General features: G+C 39.8%; 1 protein-coding gene and 1 long non-coding RNA gene across 10 annotated transcripts; one reads left to right on the top strand and one right to left on the bottom strand.

The window, feature by feature from the left end:
- Window positions 1-54: 54 nt before the first annotated feature.
- LOC119497344 lies at window positions 55-20,716 on the bottom strand. The gene is made up of 3 exons (XR_005208903.1): window positions 20,090-20,716; window positions 12,479-12,486; window positions 55-65 (listed from the first exon to the last, which is right to left on the bottom strand). It is a non-coding gene; the product is annotated as an uncharacterized LOC119497344 (long non-coding RNA).
- On the top strand, window positions 11,440-21,245 carry tcea3 (transcription elongation factor A (SII), 3). Of its 9 annotated transcripts, none has more exons than XM_037785402.1 (21): window positions 11,440-11,676; window positions 12,530-12,592; window positions 13,535-13,640; window positions 13,749-13,839; window positions 15,027-15,554; window positions 15,640-15,759; window positions 16,004-16,105; window positions 16,194-16,262; window positions 16,351-16,455; window positions 16,603-16,668; window positions 17,150-17,209; window positions 17,390-17,461; window positions 17,572-17,640; window positions 17,745-17,807; window positions 17,894-17,965; window positions 18,738-18,898; window positions 19,066-19,122; window positions 19,253-19,407; window positions 19,518-19,664; window positions 20,728-20,799; window positions 20,889-21,245. In XM_037785402.1, exons 1-21 carry the CDS (start codon window positions 11,608-11,610, stop codon window positions 20,895-20,897), a joined length of 2,256 nt encoding a protein of 751 aa, XP_037641330.1. In that variant the 5' UTR covers window positions 11,440-11,607; the 3' UTR covers window positions 20,898-21,245. The 9 variants fall into 9 exon arrangements, with proteins under 9 accessions (XP_037641330.1, XP_037641329.1, XP_037641331.1 ...); XM_037785401.1 differs by having other exon boundaries at window positions 11,441-11,676; window positions 17,891-17,965; XM_037785403.1 differs by lacking the exons at window positions 17,150-17,209; window positions 17,390-17,461 and having other exon boundaries at window positions 11,441-11,676; window positions 17,891-17,965.
- Window positions 21,246-27,978: the final 6,733 nt, after the last annotated feature.

Genomic DNA, 27,978 nt, shown 5'->3' with positions numbered 1-27,978 from the left:
ATCACATAATACACTTGAATTTAATTTAAAAATAAATAATAAGGTAATTAAACCAAATGTTTAATCTAGGGAAATATAATTCTCATGGCATACAATATCTCCGAAAATAGAATTTTCCTGGTTCCTAGCACGAACACAATGGATTTTCCTATTTATCACTTGGATGCATTTCCAAGCATTAAACCACGCTTGTTAAACAGACAGAGGGAGAGAATTACGCTATCACCGTGGTGTGTTCCATCTGTTCGGTTGATAATTTTAAATTCCTGTACTGTCAGTCAGTTTTTATAGTGAGATATAAAACTGAGTTTCCTTTTCTCATGAAATCATTTTGTCTGTCTACCAAAAAGTTTATTATTAATAGACGTGGCGTAGGCAGGACGATCCCAGGAATAATAACAAAAAGAGCTATTTTCCTTCATGCGATAGGCCCAGTAACTTATCATTAACTGTTATTTCAGGTACCCAGCTGAGGCGGTATTTTCTTATTAATAAAACGATTATATATTTCATGGTATGTTGACTTTGGTCAGTCTGTTGTATACTTTGGGCTCTATATTTCCCAGTCACTGGTTTTATCCTCACCGGTTAGAAGCATAGCACCAGAACTTGCGGATTTGAAACAACCGTCTTGGTCCACATGTGGCAACCTCAACTTCGAATACAAACCTTGACTTTCCCAGAGGATAAAATTATCAAATTTGGACATCTTACAGTTAGGATACAGAGCACTTGAGGCTTTAGTGTGCTCCAGCCTAGTCTGCCTGTTTCCACTGAGCCCACTTGTTTTTCTCCTGCGATATTTTCTTTAATACTTGACTTAATTTTAATGAAACAGAATACGAAATGATCTCTCTAATAATATCTACCTGCTACCATCTCCTGGTGTTCCCCAAAGCTCCATCTTAGGCCCAATTTTATTTGCATAATATGCTTCCACTGGCTTCTTTTTCATCCCGTACCGTTGCTAAACTGACAACACACAGCTGAACTTGACTTTCAGTCTGTTTTAAGTTTTGTTGAGGATGTCAAATGCTGGAATGACAAACATTTTCTCCAGCTTAAAGACGGTCCTAACGGTCCAGAGGTCCTGAAAATATCTCCAGTGACACTCGTCTTTAAGTGTGCGTACACATGCCAGAAATCTTAACATTTAACAAAGAAAATCTGTCATTAATCTGAACTTTTTTCACACAAGATCAATAGCGAAACCTTTTGGATATCTGGAGACTGTCTTACCGTTGCTCTATTAATGGACATGACTTGACTGGTTGAAATACATCCATTCAATATGACTAAAAAGATACAAGAGGAAGGAGCTTTACTTTACTTCTACATTTACGCCAAGGACTGATTGAGTTACACAGGAGTGATATGGCCCTGCTCAAGCGTACTGCAGCAGCCAACTGTAACCTTTGGCATCCACCCAAGTGATGTAACCCAATAACCGGATTTCCACAGCTCTGTGGGCTCAGAGACATTAATGATTTGATTGGATAACATTGCTTTTCCTCATCTTCATAATCATTTTGTTTTCCTTCTGCTTGTCTATCTCCTGCTGAGAATACTTATCCCGAATGTCTTTTTTGTTTTTCATAATTCAGGTTAAATATCCTCTCTTCAAGCTGAATAGAGCAAGCTACAAATCGGAAGTCAGAGATAAATAGAACATTACCTTGATGTTATAACAGCAGAAATGGAAAACGGAAAACATACATCGTTATCATGTGATATGCTCGCAGGAAGTCGGAGCAGATGTAATAAATCATCCTGTCCTCTGCTGAGACACCTCCTCTGCTCTGAGACTTCTTAACTTCCTGGACCCCACATAGACAAAGAGAGTATCTGTGTGCTGTCAGTGAACTGAACTAGAAACAAAAACACACATCGTCCTTTTCCCACCTCCCCCACAAGACACACCAAACACACCCACAGCATGCATTTACTCTCCCTAACTAGGGATGTCACGAGAACCGATTTCGGTACCAAGTCGATGCCAAAATTTTAAGTGACGGTACTCTTTTTCTACAGTACCGAAGGTACCGTACGATGCCTGTAATGGTTATTGGTAGTGATGTGACAGTGAGGAAAATTTTCCCACCGGTTCATAAACTTGTGACAACACCGGTGTTACCAATTACACCGGACATTTCACAAGAAAGATTACGGTCAATATGTGCAGAGCGCTGACTCTGATCTTTACCGTCGGGTGGCTTGGGTCTGGCCTCTCCGGTAGCGCTTTTGCTGCGGGGCTCCGTTGCAGTGGTCTTCCTAGCGCAGCTGCTCCGTCAGCTCCATCAACCTTACGGCGATTACCTCATAAATGTTATGGTTCCCTTATAGCATTGGGATTAAATGTGAAATATTGCCAAATAGTTGCTTTTCGCTTCCACAATAAATCCTCTGCCTCCTGCTCCTACTCCTCTCAGGACCAGATGCGTTCACGGTCAGTATATAGCGTCCGTCGTCTGATCATTGATTTATAACATGCCGCTGATACACCAAAATGAACAAAATGGGTCAATTCTTTTTATTTATTACTTAAAGGCTACATGCCTCTGTTTTTTGTAATGTTCAAATGTTTTTAATAAAAGAGTGCGTGTTGAATTACATTGGATTTATTGTTGTTGTTTTTTGTTTTCTTTACCGTGGTATCGAGAATCATGGAAATTCACTGGTATTGGTATCGACTACTAGATTTCGGATATCTTGACATCCCTATCCCTAACACACACACATGCACAGGCATTAGTATATATCCTGACATCATCATTTGAGTCCTCTTGGACATGACATCACCCACGCATTAACAAGTCTGCTTGTGTCGACCTTGGGGTGACCTCCAAGGCCATCGGGAGGCTTTTTTTTTCCACTGCAGCTCTTGGACAGAATTCCCCGTTTCCTTTGGGCTGTTGCAGTCTCATGTGGTAGTAATAAATCCTCCACAAACTTGAAACGAACACTGCAAAAAGATGTTTGGATAGCCCCTCATTTTTCTTTTTTCTTTTTTAATTCCATAAGCGGATTTTCTTTCTTTTGGATGTTTATTTTTATTTTGTGCCTAATGTGGAAAACTTGTACTTCAGGTCAATCTTCACTTAGATGTTGTCCAGTTGTCCTTACTTGAATATATACGTTTATTACAACACAAATCTGACGCCAAGTTCATATGCATGGACACAGATATCCCCAAAACTTAAAGTAACATTACATTCACTCAGCTTTATACAGTACCCAAAAAAGGAACAACTTAAGCATATCTCAAAATTATTATTAGTAACAGGTGATCAGACATGCAGTAAAAGCCATTGGCTGCAGCTCAAAGAAACCATGTTTTCAGTAAAAAATGTGATCATCAGTCAGGTGACAACAAATGTCAGACAAACCCTGAAGAGAGAAAAAAATGCAACGCCTGGAGCTACACATAAATTGTCTAGTCTTCAGCATATTGCACATAGCGCAGCTATAACTCAAAAATACATCTGAGGGCAGATTCACAGAGGATTATATGAAGGATAAAGAATCCTCCTAAGTGCAGGTTTCTCTTCTCTTGAAAAGTTGATAGTCAAACGCATAAACATTGTGTTGACTTTCTTCATGTTATGTTATAAAAAACATACTATAGATATTTTAGTTATTCTTAGAAGGCAGCATTCCTTACTAGGCCTTAAGAGGCCCAAATTGATGCAGCAGAGGCCAAAATACACACATTTTTAGTCCTGGATCCTACAATTCCTATAATGCAATTTGACTAGTACTTTTTGACAATATGCTGCGTTCCATTTACCTCGGAAATCGGAAGCCGGAGCTGGGAATGACGTCACACCTGAGTTGACCGCATTCCAGTACAAGAAATCAGAAAATGTGATATGGTTTGCTCCAGTTGATAACAATGCCGGTATTTTGCCCATACAACACCATAGCAACATGTCCACAGATAGAAGTTGGACAGTACCGTGTGTACGGCCGATTTAATGAGACACAAATAAGACAGAAGTGCTAATAAACAGTATATTACTACATCTTTTTTACTGTTGATGCACGGAGCAGCCATGCTGGATTTTGAGGTTGGGGTTGGTGAAGTTCGTCCGACTTTCTGAGTTGGAAATCTGACTTCAGGGGGGCGTTCCAGCTCAAAATTCCGACTTCCCAGTTCAAATGGAACGCAGCAAAATACTCCTTGCCTGGTAAAGGCCCATGAGAGCTGACCCTGATGACATCACTAGGGTTATTTATTAGTCAGATTTGACAAAGCTCGCGCAGAGCAACAGAGGACATTATCATACAGCTGTTTGGAGTATTAGTTGTCATCATCAGTAAACTGATTTTATAGAATAAAAGTGACGGATTTCCCCTTTAAAAAGGCCCATAATCATTAATTGACAGTACCTGATAAGTCATAAAGCCATGTGGATTGTTATAATGTACAACAAACTTTTAATAGAGCTCATGACCAAGAGAAGAGCCATCATATTGACTTCTCACAGGTCTGTTAACCCAATCTCCCTTTAGATCGTCAGTCTTAACATTAGAGTTCAGAAGTGTTACAGCTCTGACAGCAGTGAATTCATCTGGGTTATTGCTGAGGAACTTTAGCTTTTTGTCTAGTCACATGGATCAGTTGGTATAGCTGTATCCTCCTTTCACAAGGCATGTGAATACCTTGCTTTATGGATGTTCGAAGCCTGTAACAGTCAGTACCTCTGTGCGTGCCAGGAAGAGGTACTGTAAATATTTTCACTCTTGTTACCCCCGAGGTCAAATTTTCCATTTGGTTTTTAAGGACTTTACAGTTTTTGACTGTGTTTTTGTCTTTAAATTGCAAGAACCATATTGGTGACTCAGAGCATTCAGAGCATTTCCAACAGATCCCAAACAAAGTCTTAATTTAACCTAAACTATGTGATTAAATCTGTGGATTTAGATGTTTTTACACATCTAACTGCGTCATTTAGCATTGAGTCCAATTCTTGCTTCTCTTAAATCCCTGTATATAAATCTAACCTGTGTAGAATCCATTTCCAACAGAAAGTATTAATACGGAGAGGTAAGGTAGAAGTCGAAGGTTTTGAACTCTCTAATTGGATTAGTGGGCAGTTGAAAAGGAAATGAGAGTAAGAGGGGATTTACACACTAACACAATTTGGGCTGTTGGCATATGAACTCTGCTTTATCAATTAGCACAGCTTGATCGAAAGGCTTAGTGCAATGCGATGTTTGTAAACAGATAGATTATATCGCATTGAGTGCAATTACCGAATCCTATTTATAGTTTTTGATCAGTTGCTCGACGGTATTGAAGCACAAAACTGCGTCATTCTTTCGATCTGCTCTTCCATCCACGACAGACTCATTTAGTTCTTTATTTTGAAGGATTTTTTTCCGCCTTTCAGTCTAAAGCCAAAGGGGTTATGCACTTGTTTGTCAGCATAAAGCCGAAGCTCAAGCACAAACGAAGAGAGCTCAGAGATCAAATCGCAGCCTTGGGAAAAACCACAGGATCTTTTTGCAGACACACTATACAAGTGACTCAGTGTCTGTCCGGTGTGCCAATGTGTAATTGACGGTTGTGGATAAGTTATAGTACATATTTTACATATCCCTTTCCAGCTTTTTTTTTTTTCTGCCTTTAAATGCATCTTTGTGCGATTCACTGTGCAGCTATAGGGTGAACCATTTTCTTCATAACCTACAGTTCACGTAACTTAAAGTAAAGGTAGTTTTTGTAGTCAGAAATATGGGGTTAAACATCTCTTGCTCAAGGGCATAATTCAGATTTAGTTTGGTTTGTCATTTAGTTATTTTGGTTGGATTTTGTCTAACGGTGGCACCACCAGTTATTTTGGTCAAAGGTAGCCTAAAATAGTGGCACCACCAAAACAGTTTTGGATATGGCAGATTTGGTGTGTGTGTGGCAGTAAATAGAGACTTAAGAGACAGCTGGAGACACAAGGATGTTCTTAAAGTCTTTGGGTGGTCCAACCTCTCCGGGAGATGCAGCCTACTTTTTGCGAGTGCCAGCGCCAAACAGTGGTCATTATTAGCAGACAAACCAACCCCACCAGGCTGGGATTACCTTCCAGCCAACTGCAGATGTGAACCGTCTAAACAATCCTCCCACTCTGTTTTGACATGCTCTATTACAGGTTCTGCATCCTGCACCAGATCCAAAAAAAAAAAAAAATTGACAGCTAAATGAAATCATTCATTTTCTGGTCTGATGTCATCCAAAAATTGCCATAATTGCCCAGGCCTGGCGTCTCTGGTCTGTGACTGGCAGAGACACCAGCGCTGGGCGAGGTGCACGGAGAGGAAAGTAGACTGGTGGATGCTCCCTGTGTTAACTCTTTGTCTGTTAAAGCATGTGGGATGTACTGTACGGTATAGTAAGGGGGCGCGGGACCACTTTCTTCTGTCTGCCTGGAAAGCTCGACCAACACTGTAGGCCTTTAACTTTCTAGTGCGCTCTCAAGCAAAGACAAGATATTACTTGATGTGGTCAGACCACGGAGGCTAATGATAGACTCTCAAACCTAGCAGCAGAGGCTCAGGGTACTTCAGTGCAGTGTATGGGAATGCACACAGATGCAGTTATGTAAGCACGTAGAGCCTGAGAGCCACCAGGAATCCAGAGAGAGGGGAGATTCACCGACTGCACAAAGCATTAGGAACATATTCCTCTGAGCTGTCTCTAGGAATAACAATCTTTCTTTTTATGTGTATGGTTTTCTATATATGTACAGTGACATCTCCTTTTACATGGTGGAAGAAGTATTCAGATCCTTTTACTTCAGTAAAAGTAGCAATGCAAAAATACTCTGTTACAAGTAAACGTCCTGCATTCACAATTTTAAAACGTAAAAGTACATTCTTATTAGCAGAAAAATGTAATTAAAGCTGCACTTATCAATATTTTAATATCGACAATGGATCAAATGTCTATGTGAAATGTGAAAGGGATCACTCGTATTGATGAACCCACATATAATTATCAGCAACTCCTCAGCTCTACAGAGCGTTCTAGTGTCTTTCAGCTCCTTGTTTTAGCTCTAATATACCCACCCACCAGCAGGCGATATAGCAAAATGACCAAAATGCATCCCCCTTGTTGACCTGCTACTCCATCCACTAGTAGCAGAGAGAGTGCAGATGCAGAGGGGTTGTTTAGTTGAATATGTTCAAGTCTGCCTGACTCGATGATTCTTTATCTGACTGAGGTTTGTGCAAGTAAGTAGCCCCCACCAGGTGCAGCTGCGCCGCTTTCTGACGACTTAGCCGCCGGAGATGATCGCAGCCACTCTAGACAATGCTTTCTCTTCTGTGTATTGATAAATCCATGACGCTGTCCATGTTGCTGAGGTAGCAGCTTTTTTTTTCTATCACCCACTGTACACCACTTGCACAGAACCAAACAGCAGCCACAGTTAGGGACGAGCCAATCTTGGAACCCATCAACTCCCATCAATTCATCTTGGCCAAGATTTCCTCTTCCGTGCATCGGTCAATTATTTCCAGTCTGATTAGCAACTTGAAAAGTAAGACTGTAATTGGAGTTGAGAGATGACGTCTACAACCGGGTTGTTTCACAAATAGCAAGTTTGCAAGCTAATTTTAAACCAATAAAAAGTGAAATCATCATCAGACAATAGCCGGTGGGTTTCGAGACTTTTTCGGCCTATACTGTATATTCCGCCTCTTTTTTATTGTTATTTATTTATTTTAATTTTTTTTTAAAAGATTATTATTTTGGCTTTTTCCCTTTATTTGACAGTGATAGTATAGACCTGAAAAGGGGAGAGAGAGAGGGAATGACATGCAGCAAAGGGCCGAACCCGAGCCGCTGCGGTAAGGACTAAGCCGTAGTACATGGGAGCCTGCTTTACCAGGTGAGCTACCGGGGCACCCTTGTTTAGCCTCTTTTGCTCTCCACATGGAGCCAATCTGTTCTCATTCCCAGGGTGTCAAAAACCGAGGCTTTGTCACGGCTGTCTGCGTGTGATACCGCCGCACAAGGCACCCTTTAGCACCCTTTAGCACCTGTATGAGACACACTGGGTTTACAATGTACACCCATCCACGGCAATAGTAAATGCTCAAAGAAAGTGCAGCGAGAGTTTAGTAACGTAGTTTAAAGAGCAAAAAGACGCACTGAGGGCGGGCGGGAGGGGATAGATGGGTCCAACAAACACAAAGCTTTCATTCCAGGAGACCGCTGTTTGTGTCATGTTCATGTCCCGTGTTCACAAAGTTCAGTGTGATTTTCACTTTACAAACGTAGTAGTTTAGTAGTAACCTAACTATAGTGGTTTTGATTCGACGCCCAGGGTAACTATAGTGGTTTTGATTCCATAAATAAAGTGACGCCAAGGAGCGTGACAAAGCGGCAGTATGTGATTAGTTGGGATGAAAACGTGCTGGTTTACCTGCATGGAACCAAAGCCCGCTCAAACGTGATTGGTCAATACTACTCGGATTACAAACGTAAACCAGAATGCTTCCAATCGAGTTGCCTACAGATTCAGCACATGAATGCTGAATCTGTTTATAGAGATTAGAGACGAGCTGGTGAACATAGTGGAGCATGTAGCAGCTAAAGAGTCAGATATTTTATCAAAGCTGGGATCAAAAACAGAGCTAAAAGAGAGTGAATATTGGATTAACATTCATCAGGTGGACACAAACATGACTCCAAATGAAAGCTGCTGAGTGTGTAAATAAGCAACTGTTTGCTAACAAGTTTGCTATTTCCACTTTATAAAGTGTCAAGTCAATAGATAATAAAGTGTACTGTATATGTCAATGTTGTGAATGCAGCTTGTTTCTGCTGCTGTTTATGCAGCTTGCAGCAATTATAATATTTTCTGCATAATTTGATGTTTGAGACCAAGGCTGGTGGTTCAAAGTAGGCCACACATATTACTTTTCTGAAGAATGAAGAGAGTTTATTTAGTCCGAGCGTCTGGGAAAGAGGTCAGAGGTTGCAGAAGGTGGAGCAGCTCTTTTTCTTCATCCTCTGTTTCTTCCGTCCACAGCCCCAAGCCGAAAGGTTTAGTACACAGAGTTTAAAGGATGTTTGCGGGTTGATCTTGATCACTGGTTCTTCCTCTCGGCCTGCTTCCTCTCTTACCTCACGGGTAGCTGTCCCACTTCTCTAGTTGGCCGGCACCATCTCTACCTGCCAGACGCAGGGGGACGGGGTCATACACTCAGCCTGTTGTGTAAGAGCGTTGTAAAGAGATAATACTCTTTGCTCAAGACAAGCTTTCAGACTGTACTTTCACCTGCAGTCATTAACACGGTTATCTTCAAATCCCCACACAGGAGCGTCACAGCTCGCTCTGAGATTAATGGGACATGCTTCATATTTTAGAGTTTGAACACGCTGATGTGTAAAAAATCCACACATTTAGACTTTACCTTTAGGGCAGACGTCTTAGTTTCCCAGCCAAAACAGTTCTGTAATGATATACAATTATGTTAGAGAGCACTGCTGTCTACATAAACTGTCCATGTTGGGTATGCGTACGTTTTCTAAACAGAGAAATCTAAACCAATTAAAACCTCAAAAAACTTCATCCCACTGATGTTTGATCCAACTCCAAAAACAGACTGTTGCGACTTGCATCTCCCATGTCCTCACTTCCCACATCCAACAGCAGGGACGTCTCTAAGATCTGAACTGTAGCGGGGCTTCATTCCCAGTAGACTGTGGGAGTGAGCCTTCATGCCTTTCAGTACAGGGAGCGTGTTTCCCCTGGAAGAGATTTGCTATGAAAACAGTCTGTAAGTGATTGCTTCCAAGAAGTTGTCAGAGATAAACACATTTTTTTACACGGATGCAAAAAGACCTTATAGAAAGTAATTGCTTTAGTAATATGAAGTAATATTATGTTCTGAATGTTAGTTTAACTGACCTCAGATAACTTACTGTGTGCACCAAAAGACTCAAAGGAAGACTATGAGCAGCACAGGCTCGTGCAATTACAGGCTCAAGTAATTTTAAATAATATTATTCCATTTAGTATCACTTAAAATGCTGGGTGTCAATAGTCTCTACCGTCTAAACAGTCATAATTTAACTGTAAACGTTTCTGCAAACAGGTTTCTTAAAAAGAAGAAGAAGAATACTATTGAAAAAGCTCAAATCTTTATACAATCTCAGTTTGAGCTCACAGCTTGCACTGTGAAATGGTTCACATTTACGAGAAGTTAATGGTAGCAAATAGAAGTAAACGTGATGGTTGGTGCAAGGTGAGCGTATTAAGTTTAACAGGACAATCTTAAAAGTTAATACACATGAAAAGATGTGATCAGTGGGACTGTGAAGTTATGTCAGGTTGTAAACTTACATCATAGCTCCCTCTGCTGGCAAACACATAAACAAAGTTCCAACAGGCAGTTTTTAAAAAAAACATTAACGAAAGTGAATTTTTTTTCCTGATGTTAACTACACATCTGCACATAATCCACAAATTCCAATGGCTTAAGCATATTTGATAATTCTTTTTTACCTAGTGCTGATGTCTGGAGGACCACAAGAGTTGCGTAAATAGTAATAAAGCATTTAATTGATTAATAACTAATTGTACAATAAAAATAGCCTTTAATAAATTTGTTTGCAAATTGATTTATTATTCTATGAATAAATGGACTATATTACAAAGTAATTATTTGACATTTTACTGGGCAATAAAAAATATAATTATAAAAATAAATTAAAAAAGGATTTACAAAAACACCATAAAACAGTCAATAAGTAGTATCAATTCGAAATTCATTAATAAATAAATAAATAATGGATTTTTTTTTTAATATTATTTTTAATGACAAATTAAACATTTATAAACAAATTTATTAATGGCTATTTTTTATTGTACTATTAGTTATTAATCAATTAAATGCTTCATTACTATTTACGTGACTCTTGTGAGTCCTCCATACTGAAGTAGTGGGTGAGGTAATAAACATGTAAACTCTAATCCAGTGTCGGGCTGAACTTTGGCACGTCAGCAACTGCTGGCTCTGGTGTGCAAATAACTGGTGATATATATAATGCAGCCAGAATACACCAGACAGAATATGAAGAGCCACTGAGATCAGAGATTGGCGGCTTTAACGATAGAAAAAGAGGAAGTATTTATTTGTTTTTTTTTTATTTGTTTTGCACAATTTAAGACTATACAACTAAAAAAGAAAAAAAAGGAATAATATACAGTGCAGGAAGAGGCAAACAACCCACTGGGTTTATCTGAAGCCTCAAACCAAGAGATAAGATTAATATAAAGAAATAGTAGATTACATAATAGTTATAACAAACAATTTCATTTTGTTTTTTTTAAAAGAGTCTGACTCTTTAAAGAACTTTAAACGATCACCTTGAGAATTAGATATGTGTGTGTAGTGCCATGTGTCTATATTTAGCTGTTGTCATGTGTCCTGCAGCAGGTCAGCTGGGATCCTGCAGCAGTGGACACGCCTCTGTGCGTCGTGCGTAAAGTGCGTAAAGTGCGTCCTGCAGCGGATCCAAACTTTTTTTTGACCTAATTTCACGACTTCTAAATCATCCAACATCAATTGCTTTAGCTTTTTAGTCGAGTAAATGCAGCGATGACGCGAGAGGAAGATCTCATCCGGATTGCAAAAAGACTGGACAAGATGGTGTCTCAGAATAACACGGTGGGTCCATGTCCATGTTTTGACGCCCGCAGGTGGCGCGTTGTCCTGCTCGGCCACCTCGTGCTGTGCAGAAAGGCCTGCCAATGTCTCTCTCTCTCCTTCTGGAAAATAGTTTCAGCCCATGTTCACGTTGAGGATACGTTTGTTTTCGTGTGAATCGGTGTGTTTGGAAAGTTTGTAATAGGAGCCTGACTGTGTACTGTAACAAATGGTCGACAGGTGTTTGGCTCGGGTTTGCATACATGTCTCTTGCAGGACGTTTCGGTGCCAGAGTGTGCAGCGCTAATGTGGGTCAACTTTTGGCAACTTGTCGTCAACTTTTTGCAAACGTTTTGCTGGTTATCGTATTGAACATTGACTCATGCAACCGAAAGTAAACAACGCGGCCTGTGGGCAAGGTCGTGTGTGTGTGTGTGTGTGTATATGTCTGTGTGTATATGTCTGTCTGTGTCTGTGTGTGTGTGTGTGTGTGTATGTGTGTGTTGTGACTAACTGACAGCAGAGCAACAGTTGTTGAATGGCGCGCTTGCACAGTTAGAAGAGAGTAACTGTGGAAACTGATTACTAGAATAAAGCAAACTTACATTTTTTAATGCCTGTTCTTGTATTTTTTGGCTATTTGAATTTATGGAATCAATGTGTGTGTTTTTTTTATGAAAACTTATAAAATACAAAAGTGAAACTGTCACTGCTTACTTATGGTTTCTTTTTTTAAATGTTCATGGGATATTCATGTGATGTTCACATTTACATGCGATCAATTCTGCATTTTTTTACATTGCTATTATATTTCTAAACATACACATAAAGCTGTAAATGATGTTGGCTATGGAACTGTTTTGTGTGTATGCAGGAGAGCGCCATGGACGTGCTGAGGGAACTGAAAGGTTTCAATATGACACTCAAACTTCTCCAGGTAGGCCCCAGTATATTGTCCAGTGTGTAGTTTACATTAGAGTAAAGTTTTACCATTGCTTTTCAAGCACTTAAACCTGCAGTATAGGCAGATTTTTTTGGCATTATTTGGCAAAAATTCCATAATAACCTTTCAGCATATTGTAATTCAAGAGCTCTGAGAGAAAACTAGACTTCTGCACCTCCTCATGGCTCTGTTTTCAGGCTTTAAAAAATCTAAGTCTCGTGACGGGAGACTTTGGCCAATCACAGGTCATTTCAGAGAGAGAGCGTTCCTATTGGCTGTTCATTCTACGGAGACAGCTGTTATCACTCATAGACTCCGATCAAATGGTCAAACTAGGGCGAGTTGTTCAAATATGAATCAATATTATGTTACTGTAATGCCTATTTCTCGCCTCAAATGTTTTCAGAAACATCTTGTAGTGTACTGTTTAGCTGTAAAATGAGAAGGTTTGTGACCCTGCAGCCATGTTGAGATCTGTTGAGGAAATACCAAGCACCGCCCACCAACCGGCGCAAAACATTTGAGGTGAGAAATAGGCATTACAGTAACAGAATATTCATTCATATTTGATCAGCGCTGCCTAGTTTGACTGTTTGATCGGAGTTCACAACTGATTGACCGCCGGCTCCTAGATGGCAGACTCCAGCTCGGCTCTTACTGCTTGTTTTCCTCCGGTCTGGGAAATCCTGCAGATGCCGTTAGGAGCACCTGAGGACACAAAGGAACATGATTTTTTTTGTTCAGGTTACCTGTCTCATGCACTACTGTCAGGATATAGTGACCGTTTTATAAAAATAACTTTTTTTTAATCATATTTGCTCCAATTCTACCCACTGCTGCTTTAACTAATTCTTAGTCTTACAGCAACATCATAATGAGATAAATGCATTTTTACTTAAAAAGCTCACAATGTGCATTTATTCGTGTTTGTTTTAGGAAACGAGGATCGGCATGTCTGTGAACGGTATCAGGAAGCACTGCACAGATGAGGAAGTCATTGCCTTGGCAAAGGTTCTCATTAAAGACTGGAAAAGACTTCTGGGTACTTGACTTTTTGATACACGGTTCACTGAGCAGTTGAACAGTTGTTTGTGCAATAAATACATCAACGAACTGAATGATTTACTGATGTGACACAACACTCCCACAGACGCTGAGAAATCATCTGAAACGAAGAACGGTTTGGACTGCGGCAAAACAGCAGTGTCTCCGAACAGCTCCCCCTCTGAGACACAGAGCAGGTCAGTACTTTCACAGCTGCTGCTCAGAAACTCCACAGCTGACACGATATGTAACACAGAGACAGAGGCGATATGAAATAAACAGCGTGGCGAGTGGGACCGAACTGCTTTAATTTCATCTACACAATGCACTACACTAGACCTATTTGTACATGTTTATGTATTATAACATTAATAGTATACGTGTGTATACTAATACCTGTCTACAAAGCAGCTCTGTCGAAAAGCACTCAAGAAATTAAACGCTGAAAGAAAGCGTCAGGAGTTACACTGCAGCAGCCTGTCCAATAAATCAGTATATAAAGACTGATTTGTTTGTTTCTTTGCCATGGAAGCTTTTAAATCAATCTATTTTCCCAGCACAGTTTTTTTACCCACTGACAGCTGTACTGTAAGTACATTTACGTCATCTAAATGTCCATCAAAGACAACATTCAGTACCAAGGACAGTACTTTATGATGGGAATTCAAAAGAATCACATTAAAACGATAAGAGAAGAAGCCTCCATTTGTGTCAGATTTTCTAGTAAACACACCATTAAATGCTCCAACAGCTAAGTGAATTATAACTTATGGTTCTGCGGTGTGTTATGTGCTTGCTTTGTATTGCTGCAATCAGATTAGGACATCAGAAAGGTACCTTTTTAAAGTGTGGGCACACGTCATGATGGACGCTTCTGTTGCTGAGGCTGTAATGTGGTTAATTTTCAAGGTAGTCATGTTTGCAAGTGCAAATATAGGACATTTCTAATGAGGCTATGAATGGTGTGATGTCCTTCTGTTTGTTTTTGCATGAAGTTTTCATCTGAAGCACTGAATTCTCTTCTAATGCCCCATTCGGACTGGATCTAATCCTCTAAAGGAGGATTTCAATATTACCTGTGTTGGTCATTACCCCAGTATTACAACCCCAATTACCTGCTGTTCACTGGTCCTGTAATTTAAGTCTTTCTGTGGAGGCATTTGAATTTTAAAAAAGTATCTCTTGAGTTTTTACTCACAGGAAAAAAGTAAAGATAAACTTTTCGAGACCAGCTCATCAAACGGCCGGTTGGATTTATTTTTAATCTTGTCCGAATGGGGGCCTAAGTTGCATTACAACAACAAACCTGACGTAAGTGAAACTGCTAAATGTTTGCTGGCTCTTGAACAGAGGTAAAGATGATACTTCCTTTTGTTTATGTTAGTCACAGGAAAATTGACGTCAAACTGAAGCACGACTCAGATCCCGACAAAAAACCCCCCGATAAACTCAGAAAAGAAAAACATAACGAAGAACACAAAAAGAGACACACGGATGACCCCGGCGATGAAAAGCACCTGGTGGAGGAGCCCCAAAATGAGAAACATCACCAAGAAATCAGAAAAGAGAAGCATGTCGAAGAACCCAAAAAACAAAGACATGCAGAGGATGCCCAAATGGAAATAGATAACAGGAAACAGAAGCAAGACCGGCAGATTGAGAGACACAAGCCAGAACCAAGGAAAGAAAGGCCGTTTGGAGAACCGAAGAAGATGAGACATGTGGAAGAAGTCAAAAAGGAAAAACACCCAGAGGAGCCCAAGAAGCAGAGCTACACAGATGACATGAAGAAGGACAAACACAGAGAGGAAAGCAGACACAAGAGGCCGATAAGCTCACCGCAACGAGAGAGGCCTCCGAGTGAACCCCAGAGAGAGAAACCTGCTGTTCACAGCAGACCTATATTTGAAAGGTGAGAGGAGGAGGTGGCTCAAAAACTGATTATTACACATCAACAAACATGCAGCAGAGCTTCAAGATTGAATTATGTATTTCAGGAGAGGAGTGATGGACAGCAGTGTTCTGTATCCCACCCGGTTCCCCTCTCCTCGACCTGCTCGGCCTCCTCGGCCTCCTCTCCCGATCAGACGCCCCTCTGTGGACCTGAAAAAAGACAGGTCTGCATCGCCTGAGCTGAAGAGCATGATGGACTGAGATGTCACTGCATGACTTAACCGTTTCTGAGTCACTCATATGCGCTGACATTTGTTACTGCAGTTTTATACCCAGACTCACCGGTTACCTGCTGTGCATGGTGCATGCTGTGATGGGTCAGGTGTGTCTATATTTATTTAGCTTGAACAGCATCGGGGACTCTTGAGTCGCAGCGCTCTGATCTGTACTGTTGTGACGTTTGCTCAGGAAGGACGGTAAAGACTCTTCCTCCCGACCTCCTCGTCCTCAAGCTCCTCAACCCGCCTCTCCGCCGCCCAAGCGACCTGCACTGGAAGTGAAGAAAGAGAGGTCAGGCGTGCTTCGGTGCATGTTTGAGTGATTATTAGTACAGAGATTTTTTTATGGAAACTCAAACAAATGTTGATTTTCACATCAGGAAAGTTCCACCAGATCCAAATGCTCCAATTGCTCCTCTTCCATTTCACCTTCATCCTCCTCCACCCAGGTCAGGGTCTGCATGCCCACTGCATTGCCTCACATTCACATTTGCATGAAGTGACTCAGCTCAGCTCAAAGGTGTTTCTTCCATTCAGAAAAGAGCCTCCTGATCCCAACGCTCCTCTTCCTTCACTTCCTCTTCACCTTCACCCACCGCCTCCTCCCTCGAAGCGTCCCTCACTGGAAGTGAAAAAGGAGAGGTCTGGATCCGATGAGTTCTCATTACAGACCGCATGTAGTCGCCGCCTTGAAGTGTCTGGCGAGGATTATTTTGGAAAAAAATAACCTGTGATTTCATTTGGAGTTTTCCTCTCTGCATTGAATCCTTGTGTTGTTTGCCACAACAGGAAAGAGTCGTCAGACTCTAAACCTCCTCCACAGAAGAAGACGCCAGATCCCGTGAAGAAAGACAGGTCCGGGATCTGCCAATTATTCTGTTTCTCATTCATCCATCCATCCATTATCCTACTCAGGGTCGCAGGCTGTTTCTCATTCATCCTTGAATTATTACTTTGTTGTTGTATCTGGAGGAGCTGTAACCTCAGACTGTAAACTCTGTTTTTCGTTCATTTTAGACAAAATATTGACACAGCATAGTGCATTACAGTAAAGTAGTTCAATCAGCGATGAAGGTTTTTCTTTTTATGTGGCTACAAAGGAAATAGTTTATTGAACACTTCTGTCCATATAACAGGTAAAGGATAAACTTTGTCAGATAAAGGTTTATATTTTTCCACTATTTTACGGTTATTCTCCCTTTGCTTGAATATTCTGATATATTAGGAAATCATTCACATCTTTGCTTCAAGCTGGTCTGCAGTAACTCACTGTAAAAAGAGCAAAGAGTCTAGAAGGAGATATTTTGTTGGTACAAAGACTGTTTTCTTTTTTCAGGAAAGACTCGTCAGATAGCAAAGTGCCAAAAAAACACTCGGATGAAACCAAGAGAGAAAGGTTGGCCAGTCATGAGTGTGAAATTGCTTATTAAGCTGTGAAACATGGTGGTTGTGTGGTTCGACATGAGCTTATTCAAAGAGCTCTTTGTCAGTTTTCAGTGCGCGAGGAGTTTGCCTTGTTATACTTGTGCTATGAGTGGATTTGTTTGAGAATCAAACAAATGTTTCCTTTTGTCAGGAAAGATTCATCTGACTCTAAACCGCCACTTCCCAAAAAGCCCAGTTTGGATATCAAAAAAGAAAAACAAAGGTGTGCATCAGCAGGAAAATGAATCCCACTGTACAGTGCTCTTGAATCTATGCTGCTTTTATGTGTGTTTTATTGCTGTCAGTGACACAGCTCTTTCTCCTTTGTTGCAGGAAGGACTCCTGCGACTCGAAGCCTAGCCAGCCTGTGAAACGTCAATCATCTGACTCCAAACCTGACAGGTAGGACTGGTATGCACCACTTAAAATCTCACTCATACTTGGAAACGAAATAAACACTGTCAATAAAACCAGACTCACTGAAAGAGTCTCATTATTTAATGTAGGCGGGAATCCACCGATTCAAAGAAAAGCAGCTCTCCACCAGCAAAGAAGCTAACAGTTGAAAGGTAAATACATTTTTTTATCATTAAAGTTTCACAGGTTTGTTTCAATGGGAAGCATGAAGATGATGCCTTTAACTGTATTATAGAAGAGAGTCTCACGGATCCAAGACTTCTCAGCCTGGACCTCCACAGAGGAAGCCCTCTACTGACAGCATTGAAAGGTATTTCAATATGATTTTTAATACAATATTCAAGTCACTGTAAGTTCAGGTTTGCAATATATGCTGATGATACTCATGAAGTGCTCTCCTTTTAAGTAAGTAAGTAATATAAGACTAATGCTAATGAACTGGGTGTTGCTGTTTGGCACAGAGAATTATCATTAGTCTTTTAGCATCTTTCAGTTAATCTTTTAAGTTTTACAGCCCGCAGCTTTACTGTTTGGTACAGTCTCATGGCTCTCATAAGCCTTGTTTTCCAGGAGCAGCCAGATGTTTTGATGAAAAACACCCCCAAAAAACCCTCATATTATTTTTAGGAGTTGGTGGAGACCAAAAACAGAGCTAAAAGAGAGGGAATATTGCTCTTATATTCTGCAAGTGGCCAAAAGCACAAATCCAAGTCAATGCTTTTTGTTATAACTGCTGGATGTGTATATAGGCAATCGTTTGCTAACATGTTTGCCATGTGAACTTTATACGTTTCATAAGTTCATAAGTCAGTGTGTTTCGCTTCCCCAAATGAACAAAAAATTAATCATGAAGGCCTTCAGTTTTGTCTTATGCATCTATTTAGTAAGATTTAATGTAAAAAATGGTCTTAATAAGGTCCGAAAAATGCAATGCTGCTCCAGAAAAAAAAGGTCACTAGTTCAAACCCCAGGCTCAGTTTGGAAAAGGTAAAACCTCTACTTCATATCAGGCCAAATAACACCAGATGTGCCGCTTCACACACTCTGCTCTGTTGATGCTGTGATGTGTCCTTTTTTTGCAGGAAGGGCAAAATTGACACCCCTAAAACTCCCACCACCCCGACCAGCCCCATGTCACCCAGCTTCAGCTCTGCCGGGGGTCCGCTGCCTCCTCACCTTGCTACCGGAGACTCCGTCAGAGACAAGTGCATTGACTTGCTGACAGCCGCCCTGCGCACAAACAGTGAGGCTAAGTTTACACTTTATCACTGAGAGTACACACTACTGTAGCTCTAAATATACTGACAGTTTCACATACAAAAACAGACCGCAAAGTGGAACTTACCACATAAGGAACACACACAAATGTCACTGTAGTGTTCAGATTGACTTTTTTTCTGGTCTCCACAGACGACTACAAGGATTTTGAAACCAACTGTGAAAGCATGGCTGCAGAGATTGAAGATCATATCCTTCAATTTAGCTAATTATTTGCCATTATGGTTGGTTTGACTAATATGTAGTTCATTCAGTGATGATCCCAGTGGAAAGTAACCCATTATAACTGATCACATCTACCTTGACTGTACGGTCGCACATATCTACCAGGAGACAAAGGCCACTGATATGAAATACAAAAACAGAGTCCGCAGCCGCATCAGCAACCTGAAGGACCCGAAGAACCCCGGTCTTCGCAGAAACGTCCTGGCAGGAAGCATCGACTTGGGCCGCATCGCCAGCATGTCTGCTGAGGTACAGAACACTGCCGCTGCACACTTAACCATTGATGAACTTTCATGATGCTCAGATTTGTTTTTTATGTCCCTCTGCTCCATTTTTGTCACATCTTCATCTTTGTGCAGGAGATGGCCAGCGACGAGCTGAAACAGCTGAGGAACGTTCTCACCCAGGAGGCCATCAGGGAGCACCAAATGGCCAAAACTGGTGGCACCTCCACCGACCTGCTGCAGTGCGGCAAGTGCAAGAAGAGGAACTGCACCTACAACCAGGTAAACACACACCGTGCATGAACAATCACAAACCTACATGTGCACCTCTTGCTATGTTTTACAGTGTACCTCCTCACTTTAAGATATTTTTAAGATAGGTGTGTGTGTGTTAGTGTTCATCCTTCAATTGTACCCTGTTTTTATTTTACAACAAAGCAAAATGAATAATTAGAGAAAGGAAAATGTTCAAACGTATTTTATATGAAGAAGTAGTAAGAAAGGCCGTGTGCAGGAGTCAAAGACAGAATGCAAGAAGGTGGGAGGTGACATGGGCTGCGTCCGAAATAACATACTATGCACTACATACCCAATAGTTGTACAACATTGTTCAACATACATTTGTGTGAATAAACAGTAGTGTGTATCTTTTTGGACGCACTGAGCAATAATTTACGTCTTCACCTCCTGAGAGCTTACGGTTAAACTGAAGCGTTATTGATGTTACAGAGCTGTTTGTCACCGTCTGTTATGAATGTGGTCGTTACTACTGCATTGCATTGTGGGATATTTATGCCGCCATAGTGTCCAGCATTGCATACTGTAGTATTTCACTGGAAATTGTATGCAATTTACGTACTATTGGTCTCATACTAAGGTTTTGGACATACTAAAAAAATCTCTCATACTGTTTAAGCGTACTAAACAGCATGTTAGTATGGAATTTCGGACGCAACCATTGTGGGGTTTATTAAATAATTTTTTTCACAGGGAGAGCTTGCTATATTACCGTAGAAGAGTTTTTTCCCCAGTGATATTTCTTATGTATGTGCAGTTATGAGAAGTCAGTGGATACTGTAATTATGTCTTTGTTTGTCTTTTGAGTACGTGTACATTTTAGTGTTGTACTAGCTGTGGTATGTAAATCTGCTTCGATGATACTATAGCTGCTTTTATACATTTTGTGGTATCATCCTTCAAAGGAATGGACGACTGGTAACCCATCTGTTATGTTAAGATCTTATTCCATTAAGAGTGGAATAAATATTATAATTGCACTGTTATGTAAGTATTGTTTACAGCTTACTAAACCTCCTGCGTGTGTGTGTGTGTGTGTGTGTTTCAGGTGCAGACCCGCAGTGCTGATGAGCCAATGACCACATTTGTTCTGTGTAATGAGTGCGGTAACCGCTGGAAGGTACGTTTTCCCCCGGCCTTTGTTTCAATAACTCATATCTTTTGTTCGTATAATATTAAAAACACTTTTGTTATTTTTCTAAATTTCAGTTCTGCTGAAGCCTTCCAGGTGAAACAACCTTTTATTTTCTGAGCATATTGAACTTCATTATTTTCTATAATGGGAGGGGAGGGAGTTTATAAATTATTGCAGCTGGTGATTTTCATAGATAATAGTGTTCTTACGATTTTTACTTGACATTTTGAAATTTGTAAGCATGTGCTAATAATAAGGGTGCTTTATGTGAAAGACTGAGCATGAACGTCAGTCTGACTACTGTTAACACATCAATAATGATCATGGTTATCCAGTTAATATGCTATGTTATATTACACCTGTTAAAATGCATAAATCATCAGTATGATGGCTTTTTAAACTTGCGTTTAATAAAAAAATTTGACAATCAATCTTACTCAGTCACTTCACACATCATCATCATCATTAAGTATGGTTTATATTATATATATATATATTATTTGGGAATAATAGGGTCTACTACATTCCTTTAAATTCATATCAGTATCTCGTTTTTAAGAATGATTTCAATAAACTCATAGGCACAGACTGAACTGAAGAAATAAATACAAACTGAACATTGCATCTACAATGTACTAATATTCCAAGTGTAAACATACAATTAACATGCTAATAAGAAAAAAAGGTAATTCATTGCACAGATAAATATTCATACAAAGAAAGATATTTCTAATGAAAATGGTGCAAATGGTAGTTGGAAGTTTTTCCGTTGCACCGCTGAAAACACACAGTAGATGGCAACAATTCATCATAACTCCAAACACAGGCAGCATCAGCTCCCACAATTGAATTTTCCCGTCTTCAGGTTACCGACCACAAATAAATTAGACGCTTGCTTGTTAGTGGCGGTCCAGCTGGCTGGTAAAGCCAGAGGGAAGTGCTGCTGAAGACTAATGGGACAATATTAAAAACATTCAACAAAACAAACCTTTTCCCTGAACATTACTGAATTTGATATACTTATGAGAAATATGTTTGTGCCTTGGGCAATGTGGAAATGATACTCCATCATTTCTGTGTTTCTGAGGAGATAGGACTGCGTACAGTACATTCAGTATAAGAATATAATGGTAATGTGAGAAATATGGTCTGTAGACGTGATGGAGAGGAAATGCTTCCCGGCCGCCCTCTGGCTGAGTATCCACCATCTGGTTTCCTGTGAGTTGAAACCATAGTCATTTACTTTTTCTGCATCACTTCCGCCATCATAAGTCCTCTGTTGATGTGCACGCAGAGCTCAGAAAGCATCAACACGGACTGTTATTCGACACTGGTGCATTGGTGTTATAATCAACATCCCTCTTTCATCCTAGAATGTAAAAGTAAGAAAAATGTCTCCTGAAATTCAACTTAACAGCTAAACATAAAAAGGAGTATGAAAAAATAAAACTTTAAAACTCGATTAACCGGGACTTTAAAATTCTCACACAAGCAAGTTAAAAGTAATACATTTCTAATTTGTTAATGGATTCTGAAACATAATTCCCCGTGTTGTTCGCTTAGTGGCAGCTGCTCTGCTCTGTGACCTCTGTGTCCCCAACAGTTGGTTAGAAGAAAATAAAAGCTGTTGAAACATGAACACCATACTCCATACTAAACCCCGAATGAATAATGCTCTCAAATAATGGCAACATGTTTTCATGCAGTTTTGCAAATTGTCTTCTAATAAAAGCAAATATATTTGTATATATAGTTTTGCACATTTTCACATTTTATTTAGGGCTGTCAAAGTTAACGCTATAATAACGCGTTAACACAAATTTGTTTTAACGCCACTAATTTCTTTTAATGCATTAACGCTATCGATCTTTCAGAAGTTGTAGCGGGCTCCTTTTTAAAGCTAGAGTGAATATACTGGTATCTTATGAAACCAGAACCTCAGGAATCTATTGGTACCAACATGTCATACTAGCTTGTTGGGAAGGAAGGAGGCTGAATAACGCTTCAAACTTGCGCTAAATTTTGGCGAGGAAAAACTGGCATCGCCATTTTCAAAGATGTCCCTTGACTTTTAACCTCAAGATATGTGAATGAAAATGGGTTCTATGGGTACCCACGAGTCTCCTCTTTACAGACATGCCCACTTTATGATAATCACATGCAGTTTTGGGGCAAGTCATAGTCAAGTCAGCACACTGACACACTGACAGCTGTTGTTGCCTGTTGGGCTGCAGTTTGCCATGTTATGATTTGAGCATATTTTTTATGCTAAATGTAATACCTGTGAGGGTTTCTGGACAATATTTGTCATTGTTTTTATGTTGTTAATTGATTTCCAATAATAAATAGATACATAAATTTGCATAAAGCAAGCATATTTGCCCACTCCCATGTTGATAAGAGTATTAAATACTTGACAAATCTCCCTTTAAGGTACATTTTGAACAGATAAAATGTGTGCAATTAATTTGGGATTAATCAGGAACAATCATGCAATTAATTGCGATTAGATATTTTAATGGATTGACAGCCCTAGTTTTATTATTAGCCTTTCTAGCCTTATTATTATACAGCAGTCAAGTGTATTGTGCCAATGTTGGATTTTGTAGCTTGTGGGCAATCAATCTGATGGCAATGGGAGATGACATTTAGAAGACCTAAACCTTTACAACCAGTTATAGAAAAAAAAAAACATGCATAATTGAGAAATCTGCATTAAAATGGGCTCCAGATTGATAAAATGAATGTATGCAAATGATTTGTTAATTTAGTTTATTTGCCAAATTCCATCTTTGCAAAACAATTAAATAAAAACTGTCTGTAAAACTTTGGCATTTGGCACAAGTTTGACCCCGTCATAAATCAAATAATTATTGTGACAATTATTATGCTGTTATCATGTATACATAATCTAAATACTAAATGAGATTTTCCAATGAACTGTTCAGATGCTCCAGAAGAATTTAGCTCCACTGTAATTTATTTCTTACACCATACTTTGACATCATGTGTTGGATTCGCAGGGGACTTCTAACATTTACGTGCGGTGCATTCAGACTGACGGTTTGCTGTCGTTTTTCCTGACAAGACCTATAAATCTATATGGTAAATGTGCAGCGTGATGTGCCCTGTCAAGTAAATCAAAGACACACTGTGATGTAAAGTCAGTATAGATGTTACAGTCTCTCTCTTGAGAACACGTATGCCAATACATCACTGGCAGCCACATAAAGGCATCGTCCAATCACGTGTCCATCAGCTTCAAAACAACCAGACCTCAGGAGTTAAATTGACTTCCAAGTCAGGATGAATTTATTTCACCACACGGCAGAACATTCGGACATAATTACATCTCTGTCAGATGAAAACAGACATTGCTGGAATTTTTCAATAGTAACACTGCACTCAGTTGTGTGTTCGTGGCAGGTTAAATACGGTCTACTTTTGTCCTGAAAAGCTTAAAATTTAAAGTGTCACACTGATTCTTTGAATATATTCATACCTCTTCTAATCATGTGGCTTGCACAGCTCATACTATTGATATTCTTGATAGAGGTCTTCTTTGTCTGAAATGTTTCTCTGCAGTGCAATGCTGAGTCCCTGACCTCTCAGCCTCCTATTGTTGTTGCATGCAGCCTCTCTATAAATGGAAATAAATGAGACTTGGTAGGCATGCAGAGTCCCTGACTAAACATAATCAGTGAAGCGATTAAAAGTACAAAACATGCTCAGCTATAAATGTGCTTTGAACAGTATAAAGGTAAGGCTGGACATATTTTCTGACATTTTTAACAACAAATGGTGTCTAAAGAATATAATTACTCTGATATTTACTAAGATAAAGTAAAATCACTCAAACCCATGTTTTACAATTTGACAAGATGCTAGTAGCTCTGTTTGTCCCAATTGTATGCATAATGCATGCAACAGTATGTACTTTGTAAGGGCAGCTGCAGTACGTACTAAAAGTGAAAAGTAAAAATATGCTTTTTGGAACGTACCAAAAGTGTAGATGGGGATCTCGACCAATGTTGCCATCCCCAGGCATGCTCCTAACGCGGCTAACAAAACAAAAGGCCAGAAGTTGTGGTGCAAACATTACTGAACGCCATCATAACATCTTCTGACAGCTGACAACTCAGCATGTTCCAGAGACTTTCACTGTCAAATGAACCAATAGGGGCGTTATTACTCTGTAAATGTCAAATTCCCTAAATTGGAGCAGACACATGTTTCATGTTGAAGTATGTTCGCAGGCGCTCCCTGTGTCATCTGTAAACAATGTATAGTTATGGTTTGGGCTTGTGTGTGCAACCCAGGGTTATTATAGTAAACTAAAATGAAAATAAGCAATGCAAAATATTTTTAGTAAACTGAAACTAGTACATCCTTTAAGAAAAAAATAAAACTATATTTCCTGGTAAAAAAAACTAATAAAAATAAAATAAATTAATGTAAATTAATTTCAGTTTTAGTTTTTTTTAGCTATAATATATCACCACCAAAAAAAGGAGTAGGCATGAATTTCCGTTAACTCTCCACAGAACCACAGAAATTGAACAAACTTGACATTCCTATGGGATGGCGCTATGCTGCAATTGCTTCACATCAGACACTAAAGTAGCGCAAAGATTAAACATTATGGGCATTCCTACACAGTTCTCCAACCATGTATTTTGTATGTATATAGCTACATAATTCTGAGACATTATACATGGCCCTAACAAAAACAAACTAAAACTACTGTAAAACTAAATATATAAAAACTAAACCTTTCTGAAAAATTTAAACTAAATTAAAACTAATAAACGCACACTGAAAACTAACTAAAATTAAACTAAAATGAAATTGAAAATTCAAACCTAAAATAAAATAAAAACTAATTGAAAATTCAAAACTATTGGTTCAGTGAGACAAGCAGCACCAACTTAGAGCAAAGCCTGTTGCATACCTTTAGAAAGGGATTACTGACTAACTTGTCTGGAAGTCGATGAGTTTTTTTTAATGGGTTTTTTATGGTTAGATGCTTGAAATAAGGTCTGTGGTTAACACAAGCTTAAGAGATTTTAACATTTTGTTCTATGATATAAAATACATCAGTAAATATCAATTAATAAAAAAGGTTGCTAACAAGTGGCTAAATGGGACTACGAAACAGCATCATGCCGACTCGTCCACCTTTACAGCCTCGTTGTGTATACTCGCGTTCATGCGACCATAGTTTGTTTATAGCCTAACGTTAGCTTTTTACTTCTGGCGATTGCCTTCACACTTCAAAAATCATAAAGCGGTGTGTTTGTTTGTGGACATTATCTTGCTGAACAAAGCTTCTGAGTATCATAAACGTGTGTTTGCCAAAGAGATTATTTTCTGCAATAATCCAAAACCCAATGAAAAAATCCCATTGGCTTTTTGTCGAGAGAAACCATGGCGATGCTAACTTCCGGGTTGGCCTACAAAAAAGTACGTCACCCCTGGAGCGCTCTACATAGACCTTTTCATTGTCATTCTGTTGCCAGGGCAACAGCTTTGTACCAAGTTTACTTCTTTGCAACAGGAGATACAACGGGGACAATTTAAAATGTTTACTCAAGTTTGAAAAGCAATAGCAAGTCCTCGAGTTTGACACCTGTAATCTTAGTTATGTCAAAAAAATTGTCTGCCTCTGTAGCCTATCTTAAAAGCAGTAGTGTCATGCCGACCTGCTGCAAGGAAACATTATCTCCCCATGAAACTTGTCACTTAAGAATATCCGCAGCTTCTAAAGCATCCAAAATGTCTTCACCCTTTGAAATCGTTCTGCTCTGCACTCCAGCAGCCTGCTGTCTTTCAACCTCTGCGACTGTGGCGTCCTCTGAAAAGCTTGTGACGCTCTAAAATTTAACTTTCAAGAACTCCATCACTGCATCAGGTAGCCTTTCTGATATAACGGTCTATTCCACAGGTGGCAAAACTTTTTCCTTTTTGAAGGACAAAACTGAAACTTAATGGTGGGCCTTGGGCCGAAAGCAAACACCTGTTGTATTGTAAAGATGCAAAATGTTTTCTCCCAGCCTAAAGTGTGAATTTCTAGCAATTTTCTGAACAGCTGCAAACAAATCTCTCCCTTTCGTGCTGCCGCAGTGTCTCGATACCAGCCAGTTCTTGTGTTATGTTTAAGTTTTCACGCTCTCTCCTGAATCTGCAACATCAATTCTGCAGTTTTTGCACTTATTTGTCCTGAGACATATCTTCAGTGCGGCATGTTACTGTATTCTGTGATAACACGTTCTCACTCCCAACTTGTCAAACACCACAGCTTGGTCATTGGCCCTACACTTCAATCTATGACGCTCTAGGGACCCCCCTCTAGCGTCAGGAGGGCGTGTCTTAGTGTCTTTTCAAAATAAACTTAAGTGTTCACAGGAAACGTTCAGTTTCCGTTCTTTACGTACATACAGTCTCTTTTCAAAATAAACTTCCAACATAGTTATACTTAGTTTTTAGGTTTACTTGCGCAACAAAACTACTTGGTTAGGCTTAGGGAAAGATCATGGTTTAGGTTAAAAAATAAGTATGCTTGATACATAAAACAAATATGCTTGTTATGTAACTGGCGTTAGGTGGGCTACATAACTTACATAACAAAATTACAGTAAAATAAGTCAGCCTTGACTTGGTTTGCACTAACAGCGGTCTCTGGTTGAATCGCCCACCCTGCACTGACTTTCTCGCCCTTTATATTAATATTCTAATATTGATGTGGATGGGTTAGTTGAAAGCCCGGTGTGTCTCATACAGACGTTAAAGGGTGCCTCGGTGTGTCGGTATCAGACGCCGAGGGCCACCGACCAAGCTGCGGTATTTGACGAGTTGTCCGTGACAAGCTGATTTGGGAGGACACCCTTGCCTGAGAGGTACACATCAATTCAGCATCCGAAGAGAGGTACTGTTTGACAAACTACCCAGTAGCAAATGATCTTCCGCTTCAAGCGATCAACGCTGCAATTTCATAGCTGGCCCGTGTAGCGCTCTCCTGAGCTGCAGAGGGTCGGAGGAGAGAGCATTTCTGTTTAGCTACTGTATAGCAGCTCACTGGTCTTTAGCTTTCGTGCGTCACCGTGGTACTTTGAAAAAGCTGCTGCATGTTTAGTGTCCTAGTGACAACGGATATTGTATTACAGC

This window comes from Sebastes umbrosus, chromosome 11 (assembly GCF_015220745.1).
Source record: "Sebastes umbrosus isolate fSebUmb1 chromosome 11, fSebUmb1.pri, whole genome shotgun sequence".
Taxonomy (NCBI): domain Eukaryota; kingdom Metazoa; phylum Chordata; class Actinopteri; order Perciformes; family Sebastidae; genus Sebastes; species Sebastes umbrosus.
This window is presented reverse-complemented; position numbering and strand designations above follow the sequence as displayed.

Bases quoted from the DNA above. Each gene is read 5' to 3' on its own strand.
- tcea3 (XM_037785401.1), top strand. From the start codon at position 11,608: ATGACGCGAGAGGAAGATCTCATCCGGATTGCAAAAAGACTGGACAAG. The intron at 16,263-16,350 runs GTCAGGGTCTGC...TCTTCCATTCAG, and splicing joins CTTCATCCTCCTCCACCCAG to AAAAGAGCCTCCTGATCCCA. The intron at 19,408-19,517 runs GTACAGAACACT...ATCTTTGTGCAG, and splicing joins TCGCCAGCATGTCTGCTGAG to GAGATGGCCAGCGACGAGCT.